This window comes from Protomyctophum parallelum (assembly GCF_964188405.1).
Source record: "Protomyctophum parallelum genome assembly, chromosome: 11".
NCBI lineage: Eukaryota > Metazoa > Chordata > Actinopteri > Myctophiformes > Myctophidae > Protomyctophum > Protomyctophum parallelum.
The window spans coordinates 25,280,586-25,295,918 of NC_139707.1; the positions used below are offsets into that span (position 1 = coordinate 25,280,586).

At 41.9% G+C, this 15,333-nt stretch overlaps 1 protein-coding gene across 1 annotated transcript in view; it reads right to left on the reverse strand.

The window, feature by feature from the left end:
• The window catches only part of LOC310866937 (polycystin-1-like protein 2), a gene marked incomplete at both ends in the record, with an annotated part of 45,922 nt that overhangs the window by 12,925 nt on the left and 17,664 nt on the right, over window positions 1-15,333 (reverse strand). Inside the window, 12 exons of the mRNA XM_083776732.1 lie at window positions 87-288; window positions 488-708; window positions 1,061-1,260; window positions 1,903-2,049; window positions 5,806-5,984; window positions 7,212-7,313; window positions 7,652-7,882; window positions 7,982-8,172; window positions 8,669-8,783; window positions 10,658-10,789; window positions 12,664-12,813; window positions 13,147-13,482. Coding sequence (XP_083632858.1) covers window positions 87-288; window positions 488-708; window positions 1,061-1,260; window positions 1,903-2,049; window positions 5,806-5,984; window positions 7,212-7,313; window positions 7,652-7,882; window positions 7,982-8,172; window positions 8,669-8,783; window positions 10,658-10,789; window positions 12,664-12,813; window positions 13,147-13,482 — 2,206 coding nt within the window. The remainder of the gene's footprint in view (window positions 1-86; window positions 289-487; window positions 709-1,060; window positions 1,261-1,902; window positions 2,050-5,805; window positions 5,985-7,211; window positions 7,314-7,651; window positions 7,883-7,981; window positions 8,173-8,668; window positions 8,784-10,657; window positions 10,790-12,663; window positions 12,814-13,146; window positions 13,483-15,333) is intronic.

The window sequence follows — 15,333 nt, forward strand, 5'->3', positions numbered from 1 at the left end:
CTCTAGAGATTAGTGGCAATTGAAGTGCCAAATTGAGATTTAAAAAAGAAATAAAGGCAAAACTAGTAGAATGTGTATATACGTACGTGTGTTTCTCCAGAATGCAGCTTTCACATCTGGAGGCTGTGGCTCTACAATTAGAGCGTGAGATCCCTCAGTGCAGGCAGTGGAATTGTTCTTTTTGTTATGCTGTTTGATGAAGTCTTCCACCACAGAGAGAACAGTATTGATGTCGACCTGCTGCCCGGGCCCAAAGTCGGACTCTATCGGGAGGTTGCTTTTCACAGTCTTAGAGAGCAAGAGGGAAATTCTTGTGACATCCTGAGAAAACATTGTGAGCATGTGAGCGGCTATTTTCAAATTTGATACCAATACTTTTGTACTTTTACTCAAGTATATTTTGAATTCCGGACTTTTACTTGTAAACGGAGTATTTCTATATTGCAGTATTGATACTTTTACTTTAACTACCACCACTGATCTTTACCTTGATGATGGTGTCTAGAGAGATATCCTTGACTTCCACTAAGGAGACGTGAGTGACCTGAATGTTCTCCTGCTTAGTGGCGTCTGGTGAGGACTTACAACAAGACGTTTCTCGAGGACGAGTGTTTCTGAAGATGCTCACTATGATTAGATTGACTGGAAACATGATGAGTGAACTTTGGATTCCGACCATGAACTGTTGCCAGGTGAACTCGAAATGACCTGTAATCACAACACAGATACGTACTGTGACTTACATACACATACAAACATACTGTACTTTACAAAAATACATACATACATACATACACATACATACATTAAATCAATTACCCATTAGAGCTATAACCCATTATGACATGAGGCTGATTCTACAAATGTCTTCGAACAGTTTTCTGAAAAACTTATAGGCCTATCAGTGTGCTCAAACTTCTTCATGTCAAGGACCCCCAAAATGATATATATGTGGCAGCTGGCGACGGACGCCCAGAAGCGAAGAGTTAAAAATATGTTTGCCACAACAATCTCGCTACTGACTGCATGTCTCCTGGTTTAACTGCACTGTTCTCTGTACCCAGATCCATGGTCTGCTCGGACGGGTCAGTGGGGATTCCGAAGAACATGATGCTGGTCAGCATTGTGCAGAGGAGGAGGGAGAAGCAGCAAGAGACTCTCTGAACGCATGTGAAAGGGCTGCCGGGAGGGCGACTGATCACAGAGAACCACAGGTGGCTGTCACTGAAGTCCTTGGTTGTCTTCATGAAGAACAAATTGCTGGGGAAATTGTCACAAAAATTGTTGTGTGATTTGGAACACACTGAATAGAAAGTAGGTATACGATGAAAAGCAATAGTATGCACTTTCCAGGCAGCTCTAACTGAGCACTGATTCTGAATGGAGGTCAGAATCAGGCACTGCACTAGTAGGCCTATAGTCATTTGAAGCAGCAAAATTCCTCACTGCATGCGATAATTCAGAGCTCTTTATTTCTTCCAAAAGAGAAAGAACACGGTGTGTTCAAGTTAATGTACAAGGGAGTGTCTTAAAACTTGGTCAATGTAGTAATGAAGAGTAACGTCGTACTTTAAATTAGAAAAGAACATAACTACATAAACCCTATACTTAGTCGAATGTACGCCCCTGGGCTCTATACCTGATCCTCTACCTATACACAGTAGATATACGTCAAGTCTCTTTGGCGAATCTTTAGTATTACATACTATTTTTGGTGGATGTTCCCCCTAGAATAGGGATGCTAGGGCTGTTAAGAAACAAATTAAGCCAACATTGGTCATACAGAGAAACCATACAGTATATAACATACAACAGTACGTACTGATACAGTATACACCTAATGTGCATGCATGCGTGCGTGAGATGTCTGTGCACAGCAGAAGCACAAGGACTATCACTCACCTGAACTTCTTCAAATCGATCTCCGTAGCAACAGGGAAAATCCTATCAAGCACGCAATCGCCTATGTCTATGCCCAGCCAGGAGTTGCACAGAAAAGTCCATTTCTGCTCCGTCTGTAAATCCTGCACCATGATCCTGCTCACATACCTGAGGACAAAACGCACGTGTCAAATGACAAATTGACTGGGGTCATCATGTGTCAGATGTGTGTATCATATAGAAACCCTGCCGTCCGTCCGTCCAGATTGACTGATCAACGGGATGAAGGGAATATGAAGGGAATGAGAAAACTCGTTTTTCAGTTTTCCCAAATTCATGCTATTTATTAGAAGTCTTACTCAAGTGAAAAAGTTCTCAAACTCTGCCCGAATCCGACCTGGCCCGACCACCGACACGACGTTTTCGGGCCGGACCGGGCCCAAAAAATATGCTAATTATTCGGGCCTGGCCGAGCCTCGGGCTCAGTGATTTTCCGTGAATAAAAATAGCAATTCTGTTATTTGATCCACTTAATTGTGACAGGAGGAAGACGGAGGAGTGGCTTTTGGCGCAGCACGCTGGCATTTCAGTCAGACTCGAGCTCGGCAGCACGCATAGCCTACTGACTGCGCGCAGGCATGAGCAGAGAGAAGTGAACAGTGGGGTGGTTGTTTATACCGCTGGCTGGCCTCTGGTTTGCGGCACACCAAATGAGCTTCAGTTCATATGCTAAATGTTTTATAAAAATCAACCAGATTATCACTTGATAGCTGAAACGTCAGGTTTTCGTCATGTTGCAGTTGCACTGAGCTATCTCGTTAAACCCAGCTGGCTGTGATGAATAACCTAATCATTAGGCCTAATCAACGTCATATAGTCACCAACAGATCCATACTAGAAAAAGTGCCCTTCTGGGCACAGGTCTCCACCAGGATGAGCAGATGTGAAGAATTCCAGGCAAAGGTTTTTCCTTGGCCTCTAGGGAGTTGGCATACATAGTTATCCACAGATCCGTGCAGTTAGAGGTAAATACAGTTTTCGGCCAGTTATAGCGCCACCTTGAGGCTGAGTTGAAATTGTTCATGTGGCATTTCGTCCTCGGCCTAGTGGGAATGTGGGTGCACAATTTCACGGAAATCACGCGATGTGTTCATGATTTGCAGCATTTTGTTTGAAACTGAGCACTCCTGTGAACTTTGGAAGCCAATCTTAACCAATCAGGATGGAATGTGAGAAATCTGAAAGACCGGTTTCGTTGAATGGCTCTAGAGAGACTGTGTACCAATTTGCGTGATGTTTGGACAAAATCTGTAGGTGTACTGTGCAAAAACTTGTTTTGCACAAAGCGGCCTCTTGGTGGCGCTATAACAGGCCGTTCTGGAAAGTTTGGGGCGGAGGTTCATCGTTGGCATCCAGGGAGTGTGTGTGCAAAATTTGGCATCGACCGGCACAGATCCGTGCAGTTAGAGGTAAATACAGTTTTCGGCCAGTTATAGCGCCACCTTGAGGCTGAGTTGAAATTGTTCATGTGGCATTTCGTCCTCGGCCTAGTGGGAATGTGGGTGCACAATTTCACGGAAATCACGCGATGTGTTCATGATTTGCAGCATTTTGTTTGAAACTGAGCACTCCTGTGAACTTTGGAAGCCAATCTTAACCAATCAGGATGGAATGTGAGAAATCTGAAAGACCGGTTTCGTTGAATGGCTCTAGAGAGACTGTGTACCAATTTGCGTGATGTTTGGACAAAATCTGTAGGTGTACTGTGCAAAAACTTGTTTTGCACAAAGCGGCCTCTTGGTGGCGCTATAACAGGCCGTTCTGGAAAGTTTGGGGCGGAGGTTCATCGTTGGCATCCAGGGAGTGTGTGTGCAAAATTTGGCATCGACCGGCACAGATCCGTGCAGTTAGAGGTAAAAACAGTTTTCCGCCAGTTATAGCGCCACCTTGAGGCTGAGTTGAAATTGTTCATGTGGCATTTCGTCCTCGGCCTAGTGGGAATGTGGGTGCACAATTTCACGGAAATCACGCGATGTGTTCATGATTTGCAGCATTTTGTTTGAAACTGAGCACTCTTGTGAACTTTGGAAGCCAATCTTAACCAATCAGGATGGAGTGTGAGAAATCTGAAAGACCGGTTTCGTTGAATGGCTCTAGAGAGACTGTGTACCAATTTGCGTGATGTTTGGACAAAATCTGTAGGTGTACTGTGCAAAAACTTGTTTTGCACAAAGCGGCCTCTTGGTGGCGCTATAACAGGCCGTTCTGGAAAGTTTGGGGCAGAGGTTCATCGTTGGCATCCAGGGAGTGTGTGTGCAAAATTTGGCATCGACCGGGTTAACGGTGGCCGAGATTAGCTGCTCACGGACACACGGACGGACACACGGACGGACGGACGGACGGACACACACACGGACACACGGACGGACGGACGGACGGACGGACGGACGGAGTGCAAAACATACTCTCCCCCCATGCCTTCGGCCTGGTGGAGACAATAAATGATATAATTCTGTAGTGTATGACCACGCAATGTTACAGTCCACTGCAGGCTACAGGCTATTTTATTTCCAAAATGATTAGTATTATGACCGCCGTCCCTCGGTGCGGCGGCGCGCCTCGTTATGTGCCCAATTTAAAATAATAAGCTGTCGAGACACGCCATGGATGGTTTGTAAACTTTGTAGGCTATGTTTGTTCTTACTTCAGAGGAAACTAAGGGGAGCTAGGCTACTCACGACCTCTGAAATCCATTAGAATGATATGAAAATGGAACATTAACAGTCTAATGTGAGTTACATAAATCCTTTATTTCGCAACCAGCACATCAGGAGCAATTAGGGGTTCAGTGTCTTGCTCAAGGACACTTGTCCGTGTTCGAACTGGCAAACTTGCGGTTACCATCCAGCCACTCTTTCCCTGAGCCACTGCCGCGGCGTGCCGCCCCTGCATAACCCGTCTCAACTTTTCTGATTAAAATGCATAGCAAGTACCGAACGAGGCTGGCAGCTGGGCTACAAGTACAGTAGCATAATTAGACTTGATGCACCAACACGTGTGTAACTTTTTATGTGGTCAAAGTGCAGAAGCTTTAATTACAAAGTCGGCAACAACCCACATTAGCACTCAGCATGCTACAGCATGCTACAGCGTGCTACAGTGACGTGATGACGAATCGCTGAAAGCGATGGTAATTGGCTTATGGCCATATTCATGCATTTCGCTAGCCTGGCTAATAAGCCAGACTAACGGCTGATTCGGTCTGACTTATTAGCCAGGCTAACATTTTGCGTCCACGGTGGGTTGATACTGTACAGGTACATACCTGTATATTGATCTGAAATTGATTGAAGCAACATTTTTGCAACAGGCCTAGGACACCTTAGCAGAGAGAGAGATGCAGGGACCCCCATATTGTATACAATTGTGTACTTGCAGCTTTCATTGACTTCATAGATAGGTTCATAGACTTGTTTGACATATATTATCTTTTCTATTAGTATGTTAGATTCACACTAATGTGTATTTTCAGACAGTTAACATTTTAAACCCTCAATATATTCAGCTTATGACCGACCGTTGGTTCTGTACTTGGACTGCTCCTTCTCCCTCTACACCAACTCTCCCAAAATAGCCAAGCTAATGTTCCCCATCACACAAAGATTTGGCGGGCCCCTCTATAAGGACCCCTGTGTGAGTGCGAGTGCTGGTCTAGAGGGGTGGAGGAAAACCATCTAATTTGCCGGCAAAAACAGCTGGTGCATCCTATTGGTTCGCTCCCCACCCCTATACCAGTTTTCCTGCGTTGTTTGCCCAGGCTGTTTTTCTTTTCTTTTGAAAACAAAACGCCTACGGTCCCCGAGGCTACTCTTCTCATTGCTGCAGCTTGCTTGTATGTATAGCTACAGACTAGTATATACGCACCAAGAAGGGTGAGCCCCTGAATTATCATGCCAAAGCCTAAGGCCCTGCAGGTCTCCCAGGGAGAAGGGTGTGGTCAGCAGGAATGTGTCCACGTCGCCTCTTTCAAACACAGGCTTCTCGAGATCCGTCAGGTGGTGTGGTTCACTCTCTCCATCTACACCCTGCAGAGTTACTGTCACCTGTTCAAAAAAGTAGTCAAACACAAAGCTGTCAGGTGGTGCAGCTCGCTCACCTAGTAAAATGAATGTCAACTAATCTTCACCTCAACAAATAACAAGACAGTGTAGATATTTAGTATTTACAGCAGAGTTTTGCACTAAGGCATGGTATGGCTGGTAAATTAATATTCAAATTTCAAATATCCCTGAATATGGGGAAAAAATTATATTCGAATATAATTCATATTTGATTTTTTTTATTTCACAAATTGGTTGGTCAAAGACGCACATGTACTGTAGGCTACAGGAATAAGCAGTATAGAAAAGTGGGTTATGTCCAGTCACCAGTCCAGTCGCTGTACTAGGCTACTACAGTATAGAAGCTCACGTCACACCGGAATAGGTAATTAAGGTGCACACTGTGACTGCAAGCTTTCCGTTGCAGGTTTTATTTTTGAAGTTCACCACCCATAATAGCAAGCAAATGCTCACATATACAATAAATAACAACGCAAAAGCCTTGGGAAAAGGGCTACAATTATAGGCTCCATTTACACACCAATTAAAAATTAATAAATTATAGTAGCCTACAGAATGAACCAACATGGAAACATGATTGCATCGCAGTGATCGCACCAACAACAAAATGATCAAATACAATTATGTAACCATTAACCAACAACAAATAGTTGAGCATATTTAGGCCTTCGTTATGTCGCTATCTCCACGGCGGCAAGGACTGTCTAAAGAGGACGAGACGCGAAGACCGTACGGGCGACGCCATGGTGCTCCATGGAAGGAAAGAAATATGCGCAGTTGAGACCATGAAGTTGCACATGCCAAAATTTGTGCATGTCCCTTGACCTTGTAGATCAGCATCTGCTATTTTCAGCCTGTCATACGACAAAGTAATAGAATCAATAAGGAAAGTTTATGCATGCACTATGTGTAGGCCTACTATGTAAACTCTTAATTTCCATTTCCCAGCCATTCAGTTTTTCTTTTGGAAAATAATTTGGGTACCCAGCAAAATAATTTGGCGAAATCTATGTTTTATTTTTCTTCTATGATGCAAGAAAGATGTACTGGCGCTGCACTGCGGCGACATGGACATAAGGGCTACGCTTGCATGTCTAAGACAAATTTCTTCCTCGGGAGACAAATAATAAAGAACCTTGAACCTTGAATTTCTACATTGCAGTATTGACACTTAAGTAAAACATGTGAATGAATACTCAACCAGCTAACCTGAGAGGAGGTGGCGGCTCCACGCCGTAGGCCAGTGCTGATGGTCAACATGTAACCGTACTCATCCATAGGGTTGTTGTCTTCTAGTACTGTCACCTTCACCTGTAAGTCAGAAGGCACAAAAACATCTCAGTCTTCCCAGTGAATACAGAACAGAATAATGGGCATTCAATGACCACACAACCTTTTGAGACTATAGCATTTAATTTTTTTAATTATTTTGCAGGAAATCCTTTGGGTAGGCCTATGTAGGTTTGTTTTTGTTTTTTATCCTGTTTCGTATAAAAGCACTTCATATTGCATTGAAAAGTTCTATTCAAGGTTGAAGGTTTCCTTTTTCTACTTAAGTTGCAAGGGCCATTCACCAAGGGCCATTCACCAACGGCCACAATATTCAGCAATGCAGCTTCACAACAACCCTGATCCTGCTGTGTCTGTACCTTGGCTGTGTCTTGTATGTCCTTTCTGCACGCCCACACAACCACAAGGAAGTACGCCAGAAAGAGTGCACCGACAACGCACACGACCACAGGGTTCTCAGCAAAGGTCCCGAAGAGTTCCGCAGTGCGTGACAGGTCGATAGGGTTGGGGGTGACAAAGAAGGAGCTCCCAAAGGTGGTCAGGTGGTTGCAGAGGCACTGAGTGGCTTGATGTGTTGTCCGAAAACCAACCTAGGAAGGCATTGAATGGAAAAGTACGTCCAGCAGTTTAGCCTGAGCAGTTTGTTCTGTTCTGTTGTTGATTTATATACTCTACCGCTGTCCACCTACCCTGCAGCCATCAGTACTCCAGTCCATTTTTGATTCATCCCAGTATTTACACTGGGTGGCGATGGATGCGATGTTTAAACTGGCATTGACAGACTTAATTCCTGGGCCCACAATGGGCCGTACTACGAGATAGTGCTCTCCAGTGTTTCCTTTCAAATCCTTGGCATCCAGCAGCCAGGTGTATTTCTCCTCTGCAACACATAAACACATCTGTGAGCTGTACTTCATTTCATGAAAGGTGCTGCTCACGCATGCACTCGCGCTCTAACAGTACGTTAGACTTTAACGTACTGTTAATGTCTTCTTATACAGTATAATATATTCTCTTTCACATGTTTTATACGTAAACTATAATTTCCCTCAGCAATCAATAAAGACTCATTAATTGTGAGCTTGTATATCTGCTATTTAATGTTTGTGAAATATATATATATTTATCTTTAGTACAATATCCAAAATCACAGGCAATATCCAGTCTAATATCATGATATAATATGATACTGATACTATAGGGATGTCCCGATCACATTTTTTTTAACTTAAAAACACTTTCAACCGGGCATTACATATTTTCATAAAACTTCACTGAAGATTTATGAGAATCTGTGATATGCCCGGTTGAAAGTGTTTTTTTTATCAGTCAGTATGTCCCATCTCTACCAAGCTGTAAACAAAAGGATGTGTCACCTTGTGTCTCTCCCTGATGAGGCATCTCAGTCATGGCCACATACTTGGTGTCAGTGGGATAATCTCCGTGACCCAGATAGAGTTTGAGGGGTAGAGGATCCACCGAGGGTTCCATCTTTAGAAGAATACAATACATGGTTAGAGACAGCGGTGGAAAAAGTACTCACGTTCTTTACTCGAGTAAAAGTATCAACACTGAAATGTGGAAATCAAAATGTCCTTGAGTAAAAGTGCAAAAGTATTGGCATAAAAATGTACTTAATGTACCGAACAAAAAACATCTATAAATTAAATTAAACTTTATAGGCCTATTATTAAAACAATGCAATACTGCCTCATATAAGTTGGTATTTTGACTTTGTATATTGTCAATTACTTGCATTGAGTGGTGGAGAGGTGGTGAAGTTAGCTGCTTCAGCAGACAGTTTGAGGGTCCAATGGAGTTATGAGGTTTTGTCCGAAGCGGTTTATTATACTTTGGGTCAATATTTTTAGATAGATAGATAGATAGATAGATAGATAGATAGATAGATAGATAGATAGTTAGATAGATAGATAGATAGATAGATAGATAGATAGATAGATAGATAGATAGATAGATAGATAGATAGATAGATTGATAGATAGATGTTGATAGATAGATGTTCAATAGTATTGATTTATAAGATTTTCGCATTGTAAGCTTATATAAAAATACAATTATTGACTCTGAGATGTAGTGGAGTAGAAGTAAAAGTACTGAAAGTTGGAAATACTCCACCACTGGTTAGAGACACTTCCACATATTGACTATTATTTTTGATTTGTTTTTCTTCACAAATGTACTCAACTCCCCTCAACTTTTCAGAGCTTTGTAACATACAATATCAATACTTACTTTGTAACCAATATTTAAAATAAAGCCTGACCGATTTTTGGTTTCGATGCCGTTCCCAATCACGAAGAGCCCTAGATCACCAATGTTGTGACTATTCTTTTGTCAAAAAGTGCTAAATATGTTCTAACTGCAGGTCTGTACAACTCTTAGTTCTTTTCTAATCCTTCTTTAATCCTTCTTTATTTTGTTTTTCACTTATTTTGTATTATATTTAAATGTCTTACTTTTGCTGTCTTGATGTCTTAATAAAGCAATATTACACGAGAGGGTGTGCGTTACTGTCATTAATGGCACGCCTGTGTGCAAGAACGAGACGAAGGCGAGTTCTGTAAGCAGCGCAGTCAAACCTTGACATATAGCCTACAAGATCACAACAATCATGAAAGAAAGGTATGTGAATTGGGAAGATTTTTGAAACAATTTAACAACACAAATCTTTTATGGGGGTCAGTTGGCACAAATTATTTTCAGATTTCAATTACATATTGCCTATACCTTTTTTCTTTCTTTCTTTTTTTTGTTGTGAAAATCTGTCATCTGTCAAAGTCATTAATACATTCACAAAGAACCAATACCAGCACTGGCATCAGTGTCAACATGGGATTGTTGACATGGTAAAATGGTAATGGTTTAACACTGAATAATTTCTAAGTTCATTGATGGTTATTAGCAGATTTGCAAACACAGTATTATAACAATTATCCAATATTTAACATGAATATTAAAATCAATGTCAAAGAACCTTTAACACCAGGCTAGTGTCAGATGAAGTAATGTTGATTTTCATTGTGCTGTAGTTTCGCAGATCCAAAACGGAATTGTTCACCTCCATCCCCAAAGACCTCGGCAAGAAAATCTGTGGATCATGCAAAATGCCTAAATAAATTCATAATTAAAGCATATTTACAAGGCATTATATTTGCAGATGTACTGACTCAATGTTGAGGATCTTATCAGGGACATACTGTACTGTAGCAGATCTGATGGTGGTGTTTAGTGTCGTGATAAAATGATATATTGAGGGTTATGGTTCTAGCTTAAGAAAATGATAATCGTACAGACTGAGACACATTTGACTGAATTGTCCCCTATCAAATGGAATTCCTTAATACCTCAATATCCTCTGCCAAGTTCTCCACACGGATGCTTGAGCCATCCTCTCTGGTGAGTGACAGAGCACCTACAACACCACTGATGTTTCCACTTTCACTCCAGGAAAACGGGTTCTTCTTCAAACTTAGCATCTGGAAAGAGAGTATTAATTATATGCTTCTCTCACACTGCTGCAACACCCATGTTGTACACACAACATGCACACGCTCATGCGCACACACTCTCAAGCACGCACGCAGGCACGTACACTTACTTTAACATCTACGGGTTTATGATCATCTGGAGGAATTATATTAGAAGGTAGGTATGGAAGAGAAAATCCAGCAGATGCATTATCAGGAATGGTAAAATTGATCTGTAAATTTCCCGGAGACACTCTGGGGAGAAAACCACATATATTAGACACTTGTGACTTACAGTGTATTAAAGATGCACTACAGTATATGTAACTTTCCTCTTTCCTCTGATTTTTATTATTATAAAATAAATGTATTAATTAAAATAAGCCAATATATGGCTATGTATGTAGAAGACCTGGCCCGATGAAGTGAACGGAGGTGACGCAACTCCCTAATAGAAGTTCAGTCAGACAACTCACGAATAGATTTAACCAATATTTATTATAGAATGAGAATACAAGTGTGCATAGGATATTAGACTCTGCTGGATTTTCTCCCTGCTCAGCGCGATTAATTTTTTTTTGCAGGGAGATAGATATATAATAAACCCCCATAAGGAACATAAATAACAGAGCCCACCGGTTGTGCTGAGGTGGTGGTGGGAGAAAACATCACATAACAACCAGGAACCATATGCAGAGGAAGGCAAGGAAGCTCTGAGAAGGAAGGGAAGTGGTCACGTGACTGGGCTGCGCCATGACACTTTCATGGACACTTTCATGGGAGCCAAACTCACACAAGAAGTGCAATGAATACATGGCAGTGAATGGAGCCGGCTGGACCAGCTCATAACAAACATTCATGAACAATTGAGACCTTTTGTAAAGTAATCACTTCTGGAAAATAACAGAAGACATATCACAGGTTGTTTTCTAATCACTTACTTTTCGATGTGCACAGAGTGCACAGTATATAATTTTATCTGAGGATCTAAACAGCAGCAGGTATCGTTTCTGGCTCCGAAGTATCGCGATATTTGGCTGCCAGACAGGAAACGGTGGGAAGTATCGCGATACTTGGTGCGTTCAGAAATGTACTTTGTACTTTATGGTATCTCTATTTTTTATAGAGATACCATACCTCTATAAAAATTACACAGTGTACACATCGAATAACAACACAGCAGACAATAATGTGTTACATGTCTTCTGTTATTTTCCAGAAGTGATTACTTTACAAAAGGTCTCAATTGTTCATAAATAATGTTTGTTCATGAGCTGGTCACTGAGCTCTCATTGACTCCAATGCATTCTGCCAAACTTCCGGGTAGTTTGGCTCCCATGAAAGTGTCCATGAAAGTGTCATGGCGCAGCCCAGTCACGTACGTGACCACTTCAGTTCCTTGTCAGAGCTTCCTTGGAGGAAGGCAGGAAGAGCATGCAGACTGGTGAGCTTAAGTAGCCCACCCAATTGGTCAGCTGACTGCCACATCAGCGAATGACGTGTGGGACTTGCACACACTTATACACCCACATGGTAATGCAGCATGTTAACCCCTTGAGTAAAGTATGCGCCTTGAGCATGGCATGAACCCCCTCGAGTATGTCTGCATGAACTAACTCTGCAGGCTACGCTCCATTTATACCTACGAGTGCGAGCTCTTAACTCACCTCTTGACAAACACATCGATAAGATCTTGATGAACAACGACGGCCTTCTCATGAACTTTTGTCCCTCTTAATAAAACACTCTGGATATTGCTCATAGCCCCGAGAAGGTCATCAGCGATGCTTTTCTGTGAAGGACATTTCACATCAAGGACTTTATATATAGCAAATGGAAGAATCAGTATTTTCACAGCGCCACCGCTGACCGCCAACACTCACATCTGAGGCATAGTCCAGGATATTGCTTGCACACTCCACAATGGCCTTGGACGCATTGTATTCCGAGGTAAGTGGAAGGGGAGGATCCAAGGGATGTGGAAGGTCACGAAGGCACACGCTGAGTTTTTTAACCAATGATGCTGCGTCTTTCTAGTGGTGAGAACATGATACAACCATTAATTTAGTAAAGAATCCTGTTTTTCCTCTAAGCCAAATAGCCAATCAACAAGTTCGCAACACGGAGGAATGCAAATGTCATTGTCTGACACGTTACCGTACACCCAATTGAACACCTATGTTTTTTTCCTGATTTTCTCCTATGTTGTTTATTTGCATTGGTGTTTTATGTTTTGATTATCATTATAAATGGGTTTCCTTTTTAGTTTTTTCAGAGTTAAATGAACACTTGATTTTACAATGCAGATTGGGGTCCCAGAGATACAACATTGTATCAAACTGGAGGTCCAATCTATCAGGGTGTACCTGGGCAGAGGGGCTGAGTTCAGAACCCTTTGTATAAAACTGGAGGTCCAATCTATCAGGGTGTACCTGGGCAGAGGGGCTGAGTTCAGAACCCTTTGTATAAAACTGGAGGTCCAATCTATCAGGGTGTACCTGGGCAGAGGGGCTGAGTTCAGAACCCTTTGTATCAAACGGGAGGTCCAATCTATCAGAGTGTACCTGGGCAGAGGGGCTGAGTTCAGAACCCTTCTTGATGATCCCAGCCAGTCCTCTAGCTAACAGCTCCACTGCCTGCGGAAACATGATGGGAACCTCCTCCAATACAGTTATAATAGTGCCCAGCATCTGCTCACGCACCTTCAAGACACATTTGAAACAACTAAGCTTGTTGTAAACAAAGCACTTCACAAAGCAACACTTATAGAGTGTATTTCTGCCCCCTTTCATGACGACGACAGGCCCAGGAAATAATTCCACATGCATTTTACAACCAGTAAGACACTCTGAGGTTGCATGCACGCATCCTCCTGGGTGACGGCAGATGGCAGACTGCTGCGGGCGAGCACTGGCGCTTTGGCATGGGGGGTCAGATCAACATATGGTGATTTACATACGTGAAAACAACATATGGAATTAATTCTGTACTGGCCATATATGGAGCGCATCTTGAACATTCACGTTTAGGGTCTTCAAAGTTTTAATGCTTGTGCAGGCATACCTCTTGCCTAGCATCCTTATCTGCCTCATTGGATTGACTGTTGAGTACATCGGACACAGAGCGGAACATCTGTCCCAAGCTCTCTCCAGACAGTAGGCCTTGCTTCAGCAGCTGAGCCGTATCGTTCACTAACTGCCTCACTAACTGAAGCTTCTGTGAAGATGAATCAGAGTCTTCTTCTATACCTTGCACCTGAGGAGAACAAACACATGAATGAATGAATGAATGAATGAATGAATGAATGAATGAATGAATGAATGAATGAATGAATGAATGAATGAATGAGCAAGCGAGCAAAAACTGTTTTATTAACATACTGTAGGCCACAGCCCACAGTGTGCCAAGTTCCAAGTTATTATGTCTTAAATACTAATATTTCATACACATTTTACAAGGACATGCAGCATTTAATGTACTGTACACAAAAACCCACTGGAGAAATATTTCAAATAAGTCACTGTATATCAGTGGCTATTTTTGTGATTAGCCATATATATAGTATTATATATTAGGGGTGTGCTGAAATATCGATATTGCAATATCGATACTTCCTCCCGCGATAAATAATCGATACGCCGCCAGCAAATATCGAAAAAGTCCGGGAGGAAAAACGGGTCGCAGAGCGTACGTAACGGGGGATAATTCTGGGAGGAAAAACGGGTCACGTATCATCCGTAAAACATGACCAAGTTACTTATTCCTAGTAGACTAAAGCCTTTTATGTATAAAACGCAGATCTGCTAGCAACATGGGGCTGCTATCTGCGGTCACAGCAGCCCCATGTTGCTAGCAGATCTACCTTTTATGCAACGAACGAGCTCTCTCTAGCTCTCTTTCTCTCATTGTGAATGTACCCCCATATCATTTATTTTAATTTTATTATTTGCATCTTCATTTGTCATTAGCCATTTATTGCACATTGTCATGTGCAATAAATAGGCTGGACCACAGTAGGCCTACTTGTAGTATATCTCAGTTGAAATTAGCCTATATATATTTGTGACCAGATTTGACTGAGGGACTGCCATTGGATATTCTTTTCATGTCATATGAAAGCAGGGAATCATAGCTTCAAATTGACATTGGTTGTTCAAGTTAAATTGATGAGTTGATGTTATTACCATAAGCAATTTTAAAAAAGTAAAAATCACCGGTGAGCACCTGCAACTGCACTGTTTAATATTTCATGAGCCCAGCACATTTGTCTGGGTTCTAACTGACACAAAATGTGATTTATTAATTATGATCGGTTTGAAAAGTAGAAATATAGGCCTCCTTCTTATAGCTGCCTCCTTCCAATAAAAGACCGGTATCAGAATCGGTTGAGACAAATAAAAGCCTGGATTAATAAATGGGGATTTACGGTAGTAATTCCTGATTTTTTCCTTTCTATCCTTTTTCATTTTCAGTTGCAGATATCGTGATATATCGTTGATGAAATCTCTTGCAATATATCGCAAATATCGCAATATATCGAATATCGTGATATT